This window comes from Netta rufina (assembly GCF_964035555.1).
Source record: "Netta rufina genome assembly, chromosome: 25".
Classification (NCBI taxonomy): Eukaryota; Metazoa; Chordata; class Aves; order Anseriformes; family Anatidae; genus Netta; species Netta rufina.
This window is the reverse complement of record NC_140149.1, coordinates 5,550,867-5,571,111: the sequence shown is the minus strand read 5'-3', so window position 1 is coordinate 5,571,111 and position 20,245 is coordinate 5,550,867. Positions and strand designations below refer to the sequence as shown.

General features: G+C 48.8%; 1 protein-coding gene across 13 annotated transcripts in view; it reads right to left on the bottom strand.

The window, feature by feature from the left end:
- GRAMD1B (GRAM domain containing 1B) overlaps nucleotides 1–20,245 on the bottom strand; it is a 91,376-nt gene that overhangs the window by 55,009 nt on the left and 16,122 nt on the right. The window contains exons 4-6 of one of the 13 annotated variants that reach the window (XR_014619117.1): nucleotides 10,768–10,811; nucleotides 10,566–10,680; nucleotides 7,102–8,988 (exon numbers count right to left, since the gene is read on the bottom strand). The exons of 10 other annotated variants lie outside the window; for them this stretch is intronic. Coding sequence is in view for 1 of the 3 variants with exons in the window: in XM_084301434.1 (XP_084157560.1) it covers nucleotides 10,784–10,811 (28 nt within the window). In the remaining 2 variants the exon portion in view is untranslated. Of the gene's footprint in view, nucleotides 1–7,101; nucleotides 8,989–10,565; nucleotides 10,681–10,767; nucleotides 10,812–20,245 lie in introns of those variants that run through there. 2 more of the 13 variants (XM_084301434.1, XM_084301441.1) reach the window with 2 other exon arrangements.

Sequence of the window (20,245 nt, the reverse complement as noted above, 5' to 3'; positions counted from 1 at the left end):
CACATTTGTCAGGTTAATGTAAAACAGCAAGAACAAATTCTCTGGAACTGAGAGAAGCATTCCTGCTTTCTCTGCTTCCCTACCCTGTTATTTCAGCCTCCGAAGAAGTTGCAGGACTAGACTAAGGACGAAGCCACGCAGGACTGTCACGACAGCTGATGAAGACCCTCTCCTCTCCTCCCCTTGGTACCGAGGCCCTGACAGAGCCCCTCGAAGAGGCAGGTGTCCCTCCCGGTCTGGATACAAAGAAGCCCTCAAGTGGCTGCCTTACAGCATGCATAACTGAGACCGCCTAACGTTAATCTTCACTGCTCCCTGACATCAAACAACTGCTAATTTTAGCTCTGCTGTTCTGTAACCCTACCTAGTTCCCATCCCACCCCCACAACTATATAATAGATCCTTCCTTCAGATAAGTAGGGTGTTGGAACACTGAGAGGTTTTATTCTCACCCACAGGCACTAGCAGAAAAATGAATTACAGATTTATTTTTAGGTAGAGCCTTTGGCCTTTATTTTCTCCGTGGGCTTCACAGAGCAGGTCCTGGCACTCAGAAATATTCCAAGCAACAGACGAGCACAGGCAAGGCAGAAGGAACCAGGAAAGAAGAAAACTCCCAGGAGCAGAGTTTTGCTCAGCATCCTATTGATGGGATGTCAAGATGAGCTATCAAGTTCAGCTACCAGCTTGCTTTTGTCCCTGAAAGACATCTTTAGTCAACTGATTCTTATTTTTGGGTTAAGATTCACAGTAGTACCCATCTATGCTGGATTAGGAGCTCCCCGAACTGCTGATGAGGAAGCAGAGTATCAGCAAGCAGGGCTGCGAGGGAAGGAGAGCCTGTCCCCCTGTCACAGTGCTTGCCTTTCCCAGATTTCAAGCTCGGGGCCTGGCTTGTTACAGGCATGCTAAGGAGCGATGCGATAAGGCTGAGAGCCAAAGTTCTCTCTCACAACACTGTAACGCAACATGCGACTGTGTTAGAGTGCTATGTTATGACATGAAAATGACTCGTGGAAGCAGGACATTAGGCCCTGATGTGACAAAGGGACATTATCGCGTGATAAGAACGTACCCAGGAACTGTGCTATCATTTTTGGTACCAGGATGTTGCACCATAACAGTGGGATGCTGCTCTGGTACATCAGGGCCTGGTGTCATGACACGATACAGCCCAGTTCTGATGTCACGATGCTGTGACGGGTGCATGTCAGGATCCTGCGGTACCGCAGCGCTCCGTGGCAGCCCGATGACTCCGTAGCACGCAGCTACGCCGGGATCCGGCGCCAGATGGTGATGAGATCATTTTGGGCAAAATTAGGTGATGGACTGCAGAAACGCATGACACTGTGTTAGATCGCAGCAACGCTGCCTTGTGCCAGAGCAGGCTCGCACCGAGACTCAGGGGTGGCCAGAGGGCCCCCGGCAAAATGCACAATGTCACCTCGTGCAGCTCAGCACACGAACCGAACGGGTCCAAATGCAGGCGAGAGCATGCGCACGTCCTCATGGCCGGGGAGGGCTGCTCCTGCTGGCAGCGTTCTGGCCCTGTGCTGCTGCCCTTCCTGGTAGAGAAAGAAATCCTGTGTCTGTCTGAGAGCTGCTCCGTAAGGAAACCTGCGTTAACCCCAGCAGTGCCATCTAGGACTGCAATCACCACTTCCAAAGCAAGGACCAACAGATCTGTTGGACGTGCTGTTTTTCTTAGATAAATACTAACCCTATAAAGTAATTCATTGCGAGTATTTGAGGCCATACAACCCACACCAAGATATCCTAAGACAAGCAGCAGAGAACTCTGGGGTCTGTGCTCAGACCCGTGCTCCTCTAGAACCACACCAAGGCATCCAGCAGTGACAAACGCATGCACATAGGTGACCCAGGGCTTAAACAACATCCTTAACTCACCCTTTGGTGCCCGGACACTGCAGCACAACAAAGTAAATAAAACTCTGTGTCAGCATCCCAGACATCCTTTAGGGGGAACAGAGCAACCGCTGCAAAGATTCAAGATGCTGTACGCTGTTATTAAATTAGACAAGCAATCCAAATAGTTCACCTGTTTCCCTGGGATTCTGAGGAAGATGAAGGGGGGTGCTGAGGATGCAGGACAAGCAGGGTTCATGAGCACTCTTCCATGTTTCCAGGAGAGCCAGAGGAGCTGCTCAGGTCCACTACTGCGCTTGCTGCCTGACCCCGTGCAGCCAGGGTGGTGCAGAGCCCTGAGCACCTCACAAGGAGCCCGCGGCAGAGGCAGCCCAGAGGGGAGAGCGTCACCTGCCGAAACGCCGCGGCTGCTTCACCCGGTACGTCAGCAATCCGGTGGGCCCCATCCAGCTCCCGCATCTGCCAGCCTCGCTCGCTTAACTCTGAAGTCCGAGCAGATTAACGGAGCGGCTCCGACACCGAGCGCTATAAACGCTGCGATGGAACCGGGTGCGCCAAAGTGCTCCGGTTACACGAGTAACAAACACATCCAGCGCTGCTCGTGGGTAGGCAGAGAGCTGAATGCAGCAGGGTGCCATGTTATTGCAGATGCACGCGATCCCGGCATTTATAACACACGCTCAGCTTTCCCGGTAGTACGCTGAGCTATTATGCAACCCGTCAGCCCAACAGCATACCACATGAAGCAGCAAATCAGTGCAGGAGTTGGACTTTTTTTTTAAAAAAAAAAGGGGGGGGGAAAATTATGTATTATTTTCAAATGCTAATAGTGATGGTTTTTGTATATCCTATATTGCATGTGGTTGTGTACACACAGGCTCTAACTGTAATTAAATAAAAGACAAAATTACAGAAATTACAAAAAGAGATGACCTATTGAGTCATCCCTGGCTCTAGTCCGTCCCCTGGGGCTCAGTACAAGATGCTTCCTAGTGCTGTGCCGTAGTGCTTTCTTTTTTTTTTTCACAGAAAAAAAACAGCAACAATAAATAAAAGCAAACAAGAAAAATAACTTCACTGTTTTCTCACACTTTACAAGCAAGGATCTCAAAGTACTAAATTTGAACTGATGTGAAACAGCAGACTTCAGGGAGAGGCTGGTATTCCTTCGATTGCTTCCTTTTTCATTATAGGGAAAAAGGATTAAGAAAAAGAAACAGGCCTTCATGTCCTTCTTGTCATCCACTTTGCAATTTCAAACCAAATCACAAAGTCACATTCCACCGTGGACCCGTTCCCATCTGATAAAGTTCTAATGAAATTGATTTCATCTTAATAATTCAGAGACTATTTACTGCAGCTAAATAGTTTTGACATACTCTAGATTTTATACGAACCTTTGCCGGCCGAGTTTATTAGATACGTTACATGCATGGAAACATCCACATACATTATATATGTAAATATTTACCCACCCATGTCAGATACGTACCCCTATTAAAAAAAAACCAACACATTACCATGCAAACATTTGATATACACACAGCTTTGTTGATCACCCTGCACCCACACACCCTCCCTCACTGCCCGCTTGTCCAAACCCCCCGAGTTCTCCCCCAAAACACCCGGGAGCACCCCAGGAGCAGCTCTGTCCCCCCGGAAGCCCGGAGCTCCCCTCCCAGCCCCGAGCCCCCAGCCCCTGCAGCCGCCGGGTACGGAGCATCCCCAAAGCAGCACCGGAGAGGAGCAGCGAGCAGAGGCCGCTGGGCGCAGGCAGCACAGGAGCCCTCACACCCCCTTCTTTTGGGGGAAGACCCCCACGTTTGCTTTTTACCCCGTGCATCCCCGGAGAAGAGGGGAGGAGAGGGGCCGGCTGCGGGCAGGGCGCAGCGCCGGGACCCCCCGGGCGCCTCCCGGCGATGCCGCAGCCGAGCTGGGCGCCTCCTCCCCGGGCTGTAAGGGGCATCCTCGCCCCCTTCTCCCCTCTTACCAGGCGAGCTTGAAGCCTTTCATCAGTACGGCCGCCGCACGCCGCTGCCCGCGTCCTTGGCTGCCCGCTGCTCGCTCCGCAGCTCCCAGGACATGGTGCGGGAGCCCCGGCCGCCCAGCGCCCCCCGGCCGGCGCCGAGCCCCATGCACCGAGCCCCCCGCGGCGGGGCGAGGCCGTCTCCCGGCCCCGGGGCCCCCCCGGGGTCCCCTCGGTGCCCCCCCGAGCGGTGCAGGGCTCCCCGCACCCGCAGCGCCACGCAGGGCCGGCCCCGGCCGCCCCTCGCTGCTGCTGCTGCTGCTGAGCATGTGCGGCGGCTGCCGGCCCGCCCCCGGCTTGGGGGGGACCGGGCAAAAGCCCCCCGAGGGGTGCCTGGGGTTGCCACGGCCCCCCCGGGGTCCTCGGTCCCGGCCCCGCAAGGGGGGACACGGATTCGGGGTGCGGGAGGGGGATGCGCGCTGCTGCGCCCCGGCCTGGCACCCAGGGGTGCTGTGCATCGCCCCCAAGCCATGGGGTTAGTTAATTCCCTCTAAAGGAGCGCCCTGAAATGATGGGGGGGGGGGAGGGGGGCGAAGCTGAAGCCACAGCCCCCCCCCCTGCTCCGAGCATCCTGAGCATCCTCAGCAATTCAGCAAAATTCAGCCGTGACAGAGGAAAGATACCAGCTAGGTGAAAGGGAAAAGATAATAGAAGCTTAAAACTTTCCTGAAACTGATTGTCATTATTTTACACAGTCATGGTCCACAGCTAGAGAGACCATATCCCTGTCTACATTTCCTGTAGACAGAAGGGAATGATAGAGAATCGTCCCCATAAACCCCTAACCTCCCCTTTGTTCCCCTCTAACCGTGGGTACGAGTCCCAAGGCTCCTTTCTGCCCTACAAAGCTCTCTGGGAACATTGTCCTCCACACCCAAGGACAGTGATAACATGATGGATAACATCACCTCCACGAAGCAATAAATGTGCTTCTGCATGGTGCTCAAGAACAGCACCAGGCCTTTTTTTTTCTGAATGAAGCTCCTGACATGTGATCAGAAGTCAACAGAAGCCAACTTCCAGTTCTGAACTGAGCTGGAAATCACTGTTGTAGGGCTTTGGACACCCCAGGGCATTTCAAAATCACAGATGAAAGGAAACAGGAGCACTGCAAGTGGGCTGCTGGTTCAGAAATTGTGCAGGTGACACTGAAATGTTGTTCTGGGGAGTTGTAAAATGGAAAACTCATCTCTGTGCTAATAACTCCATGCAAGCAGCTCCCCAAACACTTGTTCCATCAATCAGTACCACGCTGATGAGTGCATCAGCCAGGGCAGGGCATCCTCCAGCCCCAAGCCCCTGCAGGGGCAGGCACAAAGATTTGAAGCAAATGCTTGAAACAAAAGCTTGAAGGGTTTGGTTTGGATGTAAACTTTGCAGCATGCCTTTTTATTGCCAGCCAACTTAGCCATAAAGCTGGGCACATGCACTTCCAAATGTCACAAACAGAGTGACACAGCCTCCGTCAGCTGCCTGGCCTGGCCTCAACTCGGGTCCAGAGCCACTTTCCTCCATGAAACGCCGCACAGCTGGGGCCTGCAGGTTGTCAAGGAGGGAAGCAAATCACAATGCTGTAAAATGGGTCAGGAGACCTGCAAATCTGGGACAGGCTAATGCTGCAGTCACATGTTTGGAAATCAAAGCTCAGGCAAGAAAGGTATTAAGAGATAAGCAATCATGTATTTTTTTTTTTAAATAATGTGAAGGTCAGGAAATTATCAAAGGAAATCGACCACTTCAAAGGAGAAAGTGTCTGTACGAGCAGCGGACTGGCAGATGCTGCCACCTCTGCCACAATTCAGCTGGGATCTGCTCTTGGAAAGCCTCCTGGCAGGAGCCTTGCTGAAAGGCCCGTGGGTTGCCCACTGTCTCCGGAGAGCCCCAGGCACAACCCCACTGTCACTGCTGGGCACAGTCTGGGTTCTGCATTCACCTGACTGGGCCAACTAACACTGCACGGGCAGGCCCTTGCCTTTTTGCTCCATCCTGTGCGTGCAACTACTCCAGGGAAAAGACTGATATTAAAATTTAAACAGGGTAACAAAGAGCATATGTACATATCAAGAGAGGTAGGCTATGCACAGCCACCCTGTCCACCTCTGCAGTACTAAGAATACTTAGTCACACGCACGTTGAATTCCAGATAAGTCATCTACCTACTCCATCTTGAGCATCTATCCCGCACACCAGGAAAATGGGAAAACAGAGAAGCAGCATGGGCAGAACTGGGGCCTGAAGAGACAAAAAGCAGCTTCTGGCTATGCCACAGAGCTGTGGTTTGAACCTAGGCAATATACTCTGTGCCTTTTCACTTATCTGTGGCACTACATGTTTTAAGGAGATGTCCACTACACTGTTGTGGTATCTTCAATGGCAGTGGATTGCAGATTGTGAGTGAATACAGCTGGTCTTTGATGACCAGGTTTTGCATGTAAAAGAACTTTCCCAAGCCATTCTTCTTTTGGCAATTTTTTATTTTTCCCCATGAACGGTAAAAGTGGCAAAAATAGTATAAAAAGTAGTGTAAACATGACTTTTCACTTTTGTTTTGATGTTTTTTTTAAGAACAGGCACAGTAGTTGAAAACAAATTTGAGAGTGGGCGTCTTTTTGGCCAGCATTAACAATCACAACCCCCTGAAAACACGACGCTATTACTGGCTCCTTTACATCTCACCTACCACGGCCTCTCCTACCTCACATAACCAACACCAAGTTCAACAGCAGCCCATCTGAAGCACTCGGAGCTACAGTCTCTGAAGTGCAAAGCTTAACCGGAGCAGCAGGATCACACACCAAGGACAAGTGCCTTGTAAACTGCCTCTCTTCAGCCACTGTGCTCCCCCCTTCGCTCTCCTGGTGCTGCAGTTGTGGCTCTCGTTGCCCTTTGCCTGCCACCTGTGCCCATGCCAAAAGCCAATCTGCCTCTCGCTAAGCAACACTTCTCTACACCTGCTTCCTCCTTCTTCTTCTCTGTTCCTTTTCTATCCCATTTTCACCCCTCCTTCAGTTATTTCCTAACCTTTGCTGACTCGTCATCACATCTTTTTCAGTGTTGTGCTCTCATCTCCCTCCCATACCCCAATCATCATCAGATCACTTCCCCTCCTTTTCCCAACCCATTTTTAATTAATTTCTCATACCTATCTCCTTTCCTCTTTGTATTTGTTTCTATTTGACCTATCCACATGGAGCCATACGTATATTTTCACAATGACTGCCCTTCATACAGGACGTTGGATCAGATGTTCATAATTTCCCTTCTAGCTGTAAAATATATAAGTCAAATTATTTCCTTATTGCAGTAGAATTATGATTACAAAAGGGACCTCATTTTTGATTGCAAGTATTACAAACAGTTACTACACGTAAACAGCAAATAACAATAAAACGAATTGACTTGGTGCCTGTTTGCCCTGTCTCATCCCATCTCTCCCCACAAGCAAAAATTCCCATCAACTTCAATAGGGACTAAATAAGATAATTTGGATCCTGGCCTACCGCCAGTAACATTTTTGAATATTTCTGGTCCAGAGCAAGGATACCACAAACACAGCCTCCCAGGGGGTTTCTGGTTGCTTCCACACCAGCCAGGATGAGGAAGTCAAACAGCACACACAAACACTAAAAACAGCAACAAAGTAAAAACCCCGCAGAACTTTCTCAAAGTGAAGAAAGATTTGGAGATTCTGAGTAGCAGGAAAAAAGGACTTAGAAAAAAAGACCGGATATTTTCCTGACCTGTAACTATAAACTCTCAAGGCCACATGAATACAAAAGAAAAAAAAAAAAAAAGACTAATACAAAAAATTAAGCCAAGTTTTCTTTCTGATCTCTGGCTTGGATGAAAGAAGCACCACGTGCTACTGTCCAGATGGGATGGTGCTCTACATTCCCCAACACTTCTGAATGAGGTGGCTGTAATGAACCAGGTCTCGGTGTTCTCCCACGATCTGGTCAGACTGCAAGGAAGGGGCAATTCCCCCATGGCTTTGTGTCACCTCTTGTGTCACCTCCCTTGCCAGGGCCTGGGTAAGAGCTGGAAGCAGGGGCCACTACTGAAATTCATGTGACAGTGTTTAATACTCAGCCAAATTTCACTCACTAGCTAGTTATTCTGCATCACCCCATTGTCCTTTTCCCCTTAGCCATTACTTCTGCCAGTCCTTGCTGAGACAGGGATTACTGTCCAACACAAGCCACAGAAATCTGAAAACAGCAGCTCTGAACATCAGCAGCTCCATGGACATCTTTTCTGGCTTCACTCATCTTCTAGTTGTAGCCCGTGAGCGAAGCACAACCTCTCTGACATGGAACAAGTAAATCATGTGCTTTATGACCTCTTCCACCCCGAAATGTCTGAGGACTTTCCATTCGCAGTACAGAAACAGAAGCCTTTCGGTGTCAGGGGAATGACAGACATCTCGCTGATTTACATCCCACGTTTCCACTAGCTGATTACCTGGAGAGTGATTCATGCTTTCCCAGGAAGCACTCTAGCATCATTTGCTCTCATGTGCTTTGCTAACAGGTTAATTACTTTTCCCCTTGGCTCTCAGTAAGGCAACAAGGAGAAAGCAAGCAGGGCTCCTGTTTTCATAGCCAGGCACCAGGTAAGCCAAGATGGGAGGTGCCAGGACATGTCATGATCCCACTGCAACATGCCCAACAACATGCAGGGGAAAAAAGTTCGATTCCACCACCAGTTCCAGGGTGATTGCCCTGCAATCAGAGCCACAGGCTAGAAGTTGCTCAAAGCTGTGCCTCTCGCTGCTGTTGGAGGGCTAAGGCTGGGACCATTCTTTGGAGTGCCAGGAAATGCCAGTCCCTGCAGTACCCTGGAAGGTGCCCCAGCAGAAAAGGAAGCAGCAGCACAACACAATGGAGAGCAGCCGTGGAAGTAAGAAACATCCTGCTGCTGCGTCCCAGGGCTGCTCTCAGCATTCAGGCTGAGAAAAATAAATGTTTGGCTTTCTCCACAAATTCTTTGCTAGCCCAGGGTCCAGGGTGACCCCAGCAAGATGAACCAGCATCCCTCAGAGGCTCCATGCCAGCCAGAACGGGGGTAATACAGATCTAAATCAATACCAAAAAAAAAAAAAAAAAAAAAAAAAAAGGAAGATATCTGGTTTCAACAAAGAATAGGGGACTAAATATCATCTGACATGGTCTAAATCCAAATAAATCTATATAGTTATGATTTGAACATTAGTGGCATTTTTTTTGAAGCTGTATCTGTTTTAGAAGGTTCAAACTACATATATTTTCCACTCTGACGATGTTCTCCTGAACAGATAACTAGGCTTTCAGTACCTCCACACCAAGATGTTGTCTTAAAATCTCTCTAGATCGTGTTTTCCTTCAACTGAAACAAACTATAAAAAGCAGGTGCAGACAAAACCGTGTTTCACACTGACTTTGTTGGTTTTGTTTGAAAATATCTGTTTTTCAACAAAGAAAAGTCCCCCAAAATGCCGAAAAAAAATTGAATTTGAGTGTCATTTTCATCTGGTTTCAGTGCCATTGGCCCTTCAGGCTTCGCAGTGGCAGCTTTTTCCAAACACCGCAGCTCCAAGCAACACGCAGCTCAAGTTTGCACAGACGTGGCAGTGAGGATTCCACCTCGGTAAAGGCACATTTACCCTGAAGTACTTCACACAACGATCGCCCAAAGCCACAAACCCTGCCCTGACATGCAGCCCGGTCCTGGGGCCAAGCAGGGCAGCTGTTCAGGGGCACCCAGCCTTACGGGAAATGGAACTGAAAGTACGCCCTGTTTAATAGAAACAAGGGGGGAAATTGAAAGTACTTATTCCATGTGAAATCTAGCTGAGATAGAGGAACAAGCCCCACGATCTGATCAGCAGCACAGTGCTTTCTAACCAAGGAATTACCCCAGGTGAAACCGGTACCTCCCGGAGCACAGAATGCCTCGCTGCTGAGCTACAGCCTCCCATTCAGGGCAGGCTCAGAAGCATTTTGTAACTCCTAATGCCATTTTCCTCCCTTTCCAAACTCCAGCTTTTCGACTACACTCAGTTTCACGGGCTGCTGAGGTAACAGCACGACAGGAGATGCTCGCAGACTTTCCCCATGCATTCATCTCGCTCTGATGCCAAACGCGGCTATGCTGGCAGCAGGCTCATGCTAGAAAACAACCGTTTGCTGTCAACCCCAACCATGAGACCCAATGAAGCGGGGTGAGGCAGCTTTGTGCTCCCCAGCTCTCCCGAACCATGCTGAAGCCATGCCGGGCACATCTCCATACCCGCAGAGCTACAGGGAGCAGGACCTGCAGCCTGGTACAGGCGAGCAGCCTCGCAGCAAAGGGCGGATGCATCTATGAGCTCATGTTACTTTCTCACCCAGCCCTCCCCCTCGAGATGCTTTCCAAAAAAATAATGAGGCTGCCAAAAGGCCTTTCTGCTCCACCAGACAGGCTCAGAGTGGGAGCCTGCCCCTAAAGCACCCTCTAGCGGCATTTTCATATCGAGCAGCAAAGCAGGCTGCAGCATCCCGGCTCTCCCCCTTGGCTTCCCTTCGGACAAAGGAAAAGCTGCCACCGACAATGATGCAGGCTCCTCTCTCTCTCCCCCATCCCCACCTTGGCCTAGAGCATCAACATTTCAGGGCAGGAAGATTTTATCTCCCACCTGACAAGAAAAGCAACACACAGAGTCTGCAGCCACAATATCAACTCCTTCCTGGATCTCGAATCCCGTCGTCAACCCCAGCACTAGAACCACTCCCAGCATCGGGGGGAAGGGTCTGGAGAAAGCAAAAAGGGTGACAAAGTAAGAAGGTGCCAAGCGAAACCACTTACGCACAGTGAGGCCGGCAGCATTTCCATCCTACCTTTGCTGTCGCCATATCAGACGTCTCCATGTTTTCTGCTTGGCCTACCAGTAAATGAGACCATTGAAGGAGGAGAGGGAGAAAAAGGGAGAGTCAAAAAAAGGATGGTGAAGAGAAGACAAACAATTTGACAGATGGATGAGAACAAGCAAGTCATATAAGAGCTAGCCCCAAGTTTTCCCTGCTGCCCCCAAAGGGGAGGGAAAAGCATCTCAAGCTGATGGTCCCAAATTCAATTCTTGAGTCTGGCACAATATCCAGTAATTTGCCAGCGCCCCCCAAACCCCTGCTATCACCCCAAATTCTAGCAGGATGCTGAGGAACAGACAGCCCCGTCCTCCCAGCTTCAAGTTTGAGCTCCCCGCAGGGAGGAGGCAAGCAACCTGTGCCTCCCCTGGGGAAAAGGCCCTGCTGCTTCCTCCTTCTCCCTCTGTGGGAAGGGAGAGGAGCACAAGGAGCTCCCCATGTGGGTGCTTTCCAAGTCAGGAGAAAGGCAGCCAGCAAGTGGGTCTGGGCAGTGCAGGGAGCAAGGGAGGAGAGGGCAGTGGGGAAGGAAGAGGCAGCTTCTGGAAGGAAAGCATGAGAGTAGAACAGGTGGAAGAGCGATGTCACCAAAAAAAAAAAAATAATAATAATAATAAGCGTGCCTGAGACAGACCACGTAAAGAGAGATGAACACGTGCAGAGCAAAATGCAAGGAGGAGGTTAGTTATCCGCACCCTACTGAGAACACTCACCTCAGAACAACCCTCAGAAATTACTGGGCCTAAACTAGGAACTCCCCGGAGCACACCCTCAGCTCAGCCTGAAGCCAGCAGAGCATCCTCTAAGGTAAAGCTGTCCCGGCGTCAAAAGGCTCCCGGAGCTGCCGAGGCCCTGCCCGGCTGTGGCCGGCCCCGATTGGCAGCGCAGGGTGACTTCACCCAGCCCCATTCATCACCCAGCTTCTCCCTCCCTGCTCCTGCAGGCTCCTCCTGGCTGCTTCCCTACAGAAACCGAGCCTGGAGCCTGCTCGCCAGCCAGGAGCCGCCGCACGCAACTGGCCGGAGTGCTCTGGTGGAGCAGACAGACGTGAGCAACCCTGGCTGGGAGGGAGGGAGAGGAAGGTTGGGAAGAGAAAAAAAAAAAAACACTGCAGAGCTCAGTCAAATTAAGAGCCTCAGAGGGCTAGAAACAGCTCTGCTTGAAAGTGCTTATTCATACAGCGGTGCAGCACGGCGTGCTCAGGCACACGGCCGGCACACAGCACAGCACACACAGACTGGGGCACCAGCAGATGATCCTCAATGCACCCAGCAGCGCACACGTGTTCAAGGGCAGCTACCTGATTTCTGCAAAGCCATATTCATTTCCTTGTCCACACACCCCATAAAGCAGGGTTTTATTAAATTAAGTGTCTGACATTCCATATTATATTAAATATATACACAAATACTGGTATATTTCTGGTATTTGTTGCAGTGCATTCGCATAGTCACCTGCTTGCGAAAAATCAAGGCTGCTGCACTTCCTTCACGTTTTTATTCTGCTTATTCAAATGTACTGACCCCATTCTTATCAGGGACTTAAACACCATCTCATGAAAACACCTAGATCATCAGCCATAGGATGCAGTAACATGGTTTTGAAAATTCATTCAAGTATTAACACATTCAGGTCTACCTCCATCCCAAGCACTGCTGCGGACATAACCCATCTTCAGCCTGTCCCAACACCATGCACAAAGAGCACCGCCACCTGCATTAGTTACACTCACTGGGATAAAGATCATGATCCTTGTGGCTTGGTGAGCACTGGATGGATTTCCAAATGATTCCCACGCCACAACAAGAGTAGTACTACAAGTGTACCGCATGCAGTGCAGAGGTACACGAACAGCAAACGCAAACAACCTGCTCTCCAACCCCTCTTTTATCGAGCCACCAAGTCCCTTGGTGGCCGTTTACTCACTCACATGCATTCTGCCAGGAGTACTCACAGCAGCATGACAGAACAGCCTGCCTCATAGAGGACCTTCAGCAAACCCTAAGCTAGAGAAGCAGAAAAGCCCAGCTTCGCGTTTCAGAAGCAGCTGAATTTCCATGTTGTGCTCTCTTTACAGCAGCGGCTATAAAATTCCAGCAGGGTGTAATAGCTCATGAACTTAACAGCAAACAGGAAACATCTCCTGAGGAAGTCTGCTTTTCGGAAGCGAGCGACTCAGTATGACACACTCAAGGGCTGGGTAAGAATCCAAAGCTTTGTGAACAGCTACAGCAATAGCGTCACATTAGTTTGGGATATGAGCTTGTAATTGCCTCATTAAAGCTATCTTACAAATTGGAAGCTGTTGGCTGTTAATTGCACTGCCTGCAAGTGTCACTGCCCAGCCTCACACAGCCACCGGGACACCCCCGGACAGACATCATCGGGGCTTTGCTGCTGCCCAGGAATCACAGCTCCAGCTTCACGCTAACCAGAGCGACTCGCCTCAGAGATCCAGCAAATAACGGGAAAAGTTACTCAGCCAAGTAGCCACACAATGGAAACAACGTCAGTTGGCTCAAAAACCTAAGTGACCTGCAGGCACAGAGACCAGCACGCTGCCCCGGGGGGCGCTACGGTTTGATTCTGCCATGTGGCAAGAAAAGATCTGCAGGAGCTGGGGGCAGCAGGCAAAAACTGCGCCTCTGGGGAATGTGCAAGCAAGACAAAACCTGATAGCGACAGGACTAGCGGGATGACAAACTAGAGAAAAATCAGCAGTGTTAAGTGGAGAGAGAACAGCTATGAAGAATGGCAGAATGTAAGGAAGAGGTAGTTTAACTGTTAGGCACCTTAGAGGAGAGGTACAGATCCCCAGGAAAATGTGCCAGATGGATAAATTCTTGAATCCTTCCTGAAGTCAGCAGTGTCCTGCAGCCCTACAGCCTCTGCTGTCAGATGCAATCACAGCATCCGCAAGCTAGGGCACACCTCCATTTCCCAGGGAAAAATCTCAGAAGGGACTCTTTCTTTGCTGCAGCAGCTGGGAAGTCACGTGAGACTTCATTTCCAAAAATAAAATATGCATTTTACACTCCTGGCATCATGGGAGCTGTAGTCACACTGTACAGAACAGAAAGAGCATGTAAGCCACTTCTTTCTGTGCTATGAGTAGTTTGCCATGGCATGCAAATTATGTCTTAGGGTCTTAGAAAGGAAAGAAAGGCAGGAGAGCATCACAACAGAAGAGAGAGCTTTAGCTATCCCAGAAGAGAAGAACGGAAAGAAGCTCCTCTATCAAAAGGTGAAAAGATGATAATTCCCTAGAAAGATGGAGAAACTGGGATGATTCGTATTGCTACTGCTTCTTTCTTGAGCAATACTATAACAAACGAGGGCTGCTGCTTTCATACAACGCCTTCTGGATCTTTTTCCCCTCATTGTCTCGTGTTTGAGGTCAGCCTTCCATTTATGTGAGATGGTGTAATAACCTTTCCCACCCCCAAAAGAGGCTCATTCACTGTGGAAAGGGGCAGGCTAACAACAGAAAGTCTTATGACTCACGGCACATTTCGTATGCCACAAAACCCCTCCTTCATTTGCATTTGTCAGGAAGTTAAAAGCCACCTTCTAATTTTACTTTCCATTGCGAGTTAATGTGCAGCCACCAAGGAGAAGGCAGTAAGACTGCATTATCTTGGACAGAAACACTATGGGCTGATCATCTCCCTTTTCATTAAGTCCAGGTATTCTGACTAACCATCTGCTCTCTCAAAATCAGAGAACTTCAGGGTGTCTACCAGGCAAGACACTTTGGATCCTAAATAACAAAAAATAATCTTTCAAGTACGGTGAGCTAAATCTTTAAATATGGTATAAACTTGAGCCTTTGGGCTGGCACTGCTTAAAGGATAATCCACTGAAGCACATAGGTAGCACACTGGAGAAACAAAGCCTTTATCTGATCTGCACCCATGGAACGTCTAATGCAACATCCGCTCCTGGATAAAAAATTAACCCCAGATGTTTCAGATAAAGAGTGAGAAACCTTGTGGCAGGAACATGCACCACAATATCTTGGCCTTAAGAATGAAAACCTAGAGGAACGAGTGAAGTCAAGAGAAAAAAGAAAAAAAAAAGAAAGGTCCTAGACTCCTCTTATTTCTGAAGCCTGAGAGAGAAGATCAGATAAAGTAGCTTGAGCAGTGGCTCAAGACTCAGGTTCTGGACAAAAGCCTCTGGTTTGCTGACAGAGGCACCTCAGCCCTGCAGCAGAAGCCTCCCGCAGCCCCAGCTCACGCTCCTACACATTAGAGAGATCTTCCAGTAGCTGCAGCAACAGGGTGGAACAGAGGATGATGGGTTGCAACTAGGAAAACAATACAGAGGATGACTTATCTCACTGTGTCACATCCCACCAAGTACCACACACCCCTCATTTGGTAACCCAGAATAAAGATTCGGAGTTTGAGGGCATGGATGCATGGCAGGTGCTGCACAGGTAAAGCAACAGCCCATGAGGCTCACATAAGGACGTCTGAGCATATACATGGCTATGCCTAAAGCAAAGATCCTTTTCCACAGCAGAAAAATGCTACATCTTACAATGCCTGGAACTCCAACAGACCCCTCAAGCAAGGCCCATGCAACCTGCCATTTAAAGGAAAAGGTTAAGGGGGAGAGGGAGCAGCTAACAGCACACCACAACTGAAGATTTGGGGTGGGGTGCTTCAGAGGGAAGGCAGAACAAACAGCGGCAAGGAACAGCTTAAGGAAAAAATTTAGGTCAGACTTGCAGGAGCAGAGGAGAAAAGCAGAGGTGTAGCAGGGGGGCTCAAGGACAGCCCTTGGTGAGTACAGATTGTAACACCTGACCTTGTTACGATGCATGGCGCGGTGGGGAGACGCATGCTGCCATCTTATCACCGAAATGCACAACAAATGCTCTGCAAAGGCCAAGAAAGAAATGGATGGGAAGATACACAAGGGAAGAGGAGAGGGAAAAGAAGAAATGCAGAGGTCACAGTGAGCACTCACACGGTTACAGTCATCTGCAGAAAGAGGGAAGTCTGTCCAAGTGCCAACGTGCTCCCCAGCAGCCCGAGAAAGCCGCTTCAGCAGCGAGGGAGCAAAACGCTGTTGAGTCAAAAGATGGAATCCCAGCTTGTTTACACACGCACAGGAGTTTGGGGGAGAAAGCAGCACCAAGAGGTGACCTCAGAGTCCACCGTGGAAAGATGTAATGCCACCATGAAGACGGTTCTGGGATGGCTCCTACTGCTATTACTCTGCAGTTTGGCCCCAAAGGGAAGGAGCAGTGACTTGGCTGATGAGAAGGCAGAGCGATGGGGAAATCTCCAAAGAGCTTGCTCTGCGCAAGAGGCACAGGTTTCCTTTCTCTGCTCTCAGATTTCTTCTATCACAGACGATTCAATTTTAAAGGCACAGCTGCCTGCAAGGCTCTGCTGAATTTGCAGCTGCTATGGGATAAGGTGTAAAAATCTGAGAGAACAAAGGATTCTCTAAAAGAATTAGAGGTTGTTTCCCCATTTAGGCAGTCAACTATAAAGATGCACATATTTTCCAAGGTAAATATTGCAAATATTTGCATGTGTCAAAGGCAAATAGCACTAAAAGCAAGGAAGAGGCCGTGATAAAGAGTTTGTGCTGACTGTAAAGTTACGAAAAAGCTGATTTGTTCAGGGACACACACACACTGCAATCTGTACAAGAGATACCACTATCTTAGGAGAGTAGCAGGGTGTTTCACCAAGCAAATCCAAAAGAACCCTAATTCCCGTTTCAGGTAAGTGCTCTTAGATTTTTGAGGAACTTCTGTCTGTACAGAAAAATACCCTGCACCGAGCAGTTTCAGAAACAGCTGACGACTGCACTGTAAACAAGGGCCTAGAAAGGTCTCTATAAGGGCACAAGCATATGCATTCAAGCTGAAAAAGAGCTGATCCCAGATCCCCTTCCAGGGCTCGTGGTCTGCCGGAGTCTCAGGGGAGGCTGAGGCAGCAGCATCCCTGTTCACCAGCACCTCCTCCTCCAGCTGCAGTCCAAAGCCCAGGCAGAAGGGTTTGCCTCCCCTCGTGCATCCAGCCTCCATGAGCAACCACTCAAAGCCAGGGCTGTGAACAGCAATGCCAGTTCTGATTTTGATGTATACGGTAGTCCCAGATTCACTAAAAATTGAACTGGGAAGAGAAATAGAAAAATAGTTTTTAAATGCCTTCCACTTCTGCCCTTTGACATGTGTCAGTCCTGTCTGCCAATTTACTGGCTCAACAGATGGGTTTTAGCCTGCTTATCCCTTCAACACTTCCCCCAACTACTCACTTGAGTATTTATCTTCTTATCTATGCCTACTGCACATCAAGCAAGTCACTACAAATTAGGAGACTGGGACCTGAAGAGCTGTACACAATCTTTTTTTTTTTCTTTTTCTTTTTTTAAAATAACGCCTTTGTTTTACTGCACAGCATCGATCAGTCAGACACACCACAAAATAGAAGCAACACCATACTCTGAGATCTTTTCCATGCAGCTGGGGTGCCAGGCATGCTCACAACAGGACTCTCAGATAAGCTGTGGTTTCTGATGACACCTCAGTTAAAATGTTTCCTGCATAAAGAAAGGTGGCTTTCTCCCACTGTAAGACAGAGGTATTGCCCACATGGTTCTTTTGAAGGAAGCTTTGCACCTAACTTTCAGCGCTGGTTCATTTCTACCTGTTAAAGAGAAGAGATCACTGGTGCAGTCAGGGCTCCCATACCACGTTTGGGTACATGAATTCAAGGACAAACACAGCTCCTAGATTCATCCCAGACCGTGCCCCAGTTTAAAAAGGCATCTACTCACCAAAAGGAATGTGTTCTGCAATTTAGGAACCTCCGGTCTGTAGATCTGAAGTCATGTCACTGCATAAACCTGGCCAAACTCTATCTGAATTTAGCAGCAGGCTCCCTCAAAAAGCATCACTCCTCTGCAACTTTAAAAAGCCTACCTCTGGCTGTAAGAGGCTAAAATCAATTAAGTCCTCTGAGACCCTCTGATGGCTGATTTTAGAGCAGTATTGAAGTTTTAGTACAGCAACAGAAGTTCGCAAGGGCTCTGAGGCACAGCACAGGCTTTGTTGGAAGGTGAATCCACAGAAGGGGTCAGCAGCTGACAGCACTCTGCATGGAAGCTTGCGGACAAGGGCCAAGGAGGCTTACACAGAGCAAGAGGCCTGTGGAAGGAGATGGTTTACAGCCCTGCACCCCAGCCTCCTGTTGGCTTCACTCCTGCTTCTCCATATGCCTCAAGCTAACAACTGTGACACTGACAATCCCAATGCTCCCCAAGGACACAGCGCTGATGGGGTGACCACCACTTAAAGTCTGCAAGTGAAATACTTACACAGCTGAGCCCTCTGCTCTTGGTTAACAGGAAGGAAGGCTGGGTAGGGTCTGCCCAGGGCCTCAGATACGGGAAAAAAGGGACAGTGAAACGAGTCCTCTCCTCTTCCTCATGTTCCTGAGCATCACGTGCTAGCAACGCAGCCACATGAGGCCTGCCAGACCTCCTCTGCATTCAGTGAGATCTGCAAGGCATGCTGAGGTTTATCAATGATAACACCAGTCCAGCAGAGACAGAACTGATCAGGAAATGGAGAAGCGAGATCTGAATCCTGCTTTGCCCTGCTGTTGCATCTGTTGTGACCATGCCTTCTCCTGCAGCTGTTACTGACCTGCGTGGAGGTTCTCACACTAAAAGCTCTATGTCAAAGCCAACTTTTTGGAAGGGAACAGGCAGGTATTTTGCCATGACTGCTTGGAGCAGAGGACTGAATTAAGAATGGTTTCTTTTTGGTGATGGAGGGGATTTGCACAATCTATTCTCCTTATCTGCACAGAAACTATTTGTGGTATCAATAAAACTCCCTCTCACCAGTGGCTATCAGCTAATGCCCAGAGGCACGATATTACATTACTACAGAAAGCATAAAATAACCCTGTTCTCAAGCTTGCCAATAGCTTTGAACTCATCAAAGCTCCAGACTCACATGCTGAGCAACAGCAACAACAAAGTGCATGAGCACGAGCACACCAATTAATCCTGCAGGGTCTCCTGCTTGTCTCTGGCCCCAGTAAGACAAGCAGGAGAGGTATCAGTCCCTCCACACCCTTCAGTCACAGAGAAGGGAAGCACAGGGACTACTGCCCTTGCTTTGAAATCACAAAGCATTTTTAGTTCAGTCTCCTTAAAACTAAAGAACAAGAGTAAAAGAGATAGTGAGTGGAACACAACTTTGATGAATCAAATCCAGCGCAGACTTTCAGTGAAGAGAGCACCCTTATCTCCACTGAAAGAGGTTGACTGAGGATTTTAGGGAGAAAAGATGACTTCCTATCGGGTGGCTTAACCCTCTTACAGGGCAGACCCAATGAGCTGGGATGCCAGGTGCAAAAGACGACTCCCAGTTGAAGACAAAGACAAAATTCATCTTATTCCAGCTGCTTGTTAGCAGCCTGCCTTATCCAACAGAGCCAGATCCAGGCAGACTGTAATTAACAACAGCCCGTCTTCAAAAGGAACAATGCTGGCGTATGAGGAACAGGGCAGGTGCTATTTCCATTCAACAGCTCTGCTGACAGTAGCAAATCTGGCAATCCAAGTGGAGGAGAGCTGCTCTTAAATTGTTCTTCTGTCTTCCACAGCCAAGAGTCAATGCTGGGGCTCAGGAAGCAGCAGCAATTAGGAAGAGGGAAGACACTAGCTCTGACCCTAATTATTAACCATCTTTCCTATGTGACAAAGGAGATTAGTGCCATTCTGGTTAAACTCCTCCCAAGTTAGTCCACTGAATGTTAAATCCAGCTGACTAAGGAACGCTTAAGGGAAGTATGGATATTGATCTAGCTCTAAAGTTACTGCAAAAGCATCAGGGTTATGCTCTGTGACACTCTGGAAGCTCAGCCTGAGCTCTTCACAACAGGATCACCACTTTTGAAAACCTCCCTAAAGACCATGCTTGCATCCACCCCTGACGAATAATGGTTATTCAGGTGTTTAACTAATATCAGGACCCTCATGGCCAACAGAAGTAGCTAACTTTGTTGTGCCTTCACTTGCAGGTAAGTCATGGGTACATTGTTAAAACACAGAACTCCTACTGACTTGTTAAACACCCCAAGGATGTAACTTTGGCACAAGCATTTTAAAAGTTTGATCTCATTTCAGATCTTCACACAACTTCTTGCAAATCCAAACAGGAGGCAGAATTTCTTAAACTTGTCTATGTCTTGAGCCATTCCCTAATCTTTTTGCAAGCTCTCGCAAATTTTGATCCATTGTTTGAGAAACACTTAGTAACTTACACAAAGGAAAGCAAAGGAAAAACAAGTCCCACAACCCTGGAATTATCAGAACAAGATACTGTACACACTGGGGGACTAATTAAGCTGCAATCAAGATGTAGGGCATATTAAAACAAAACATTGTAAGACTAGCTGTTCCCCATTTCCTC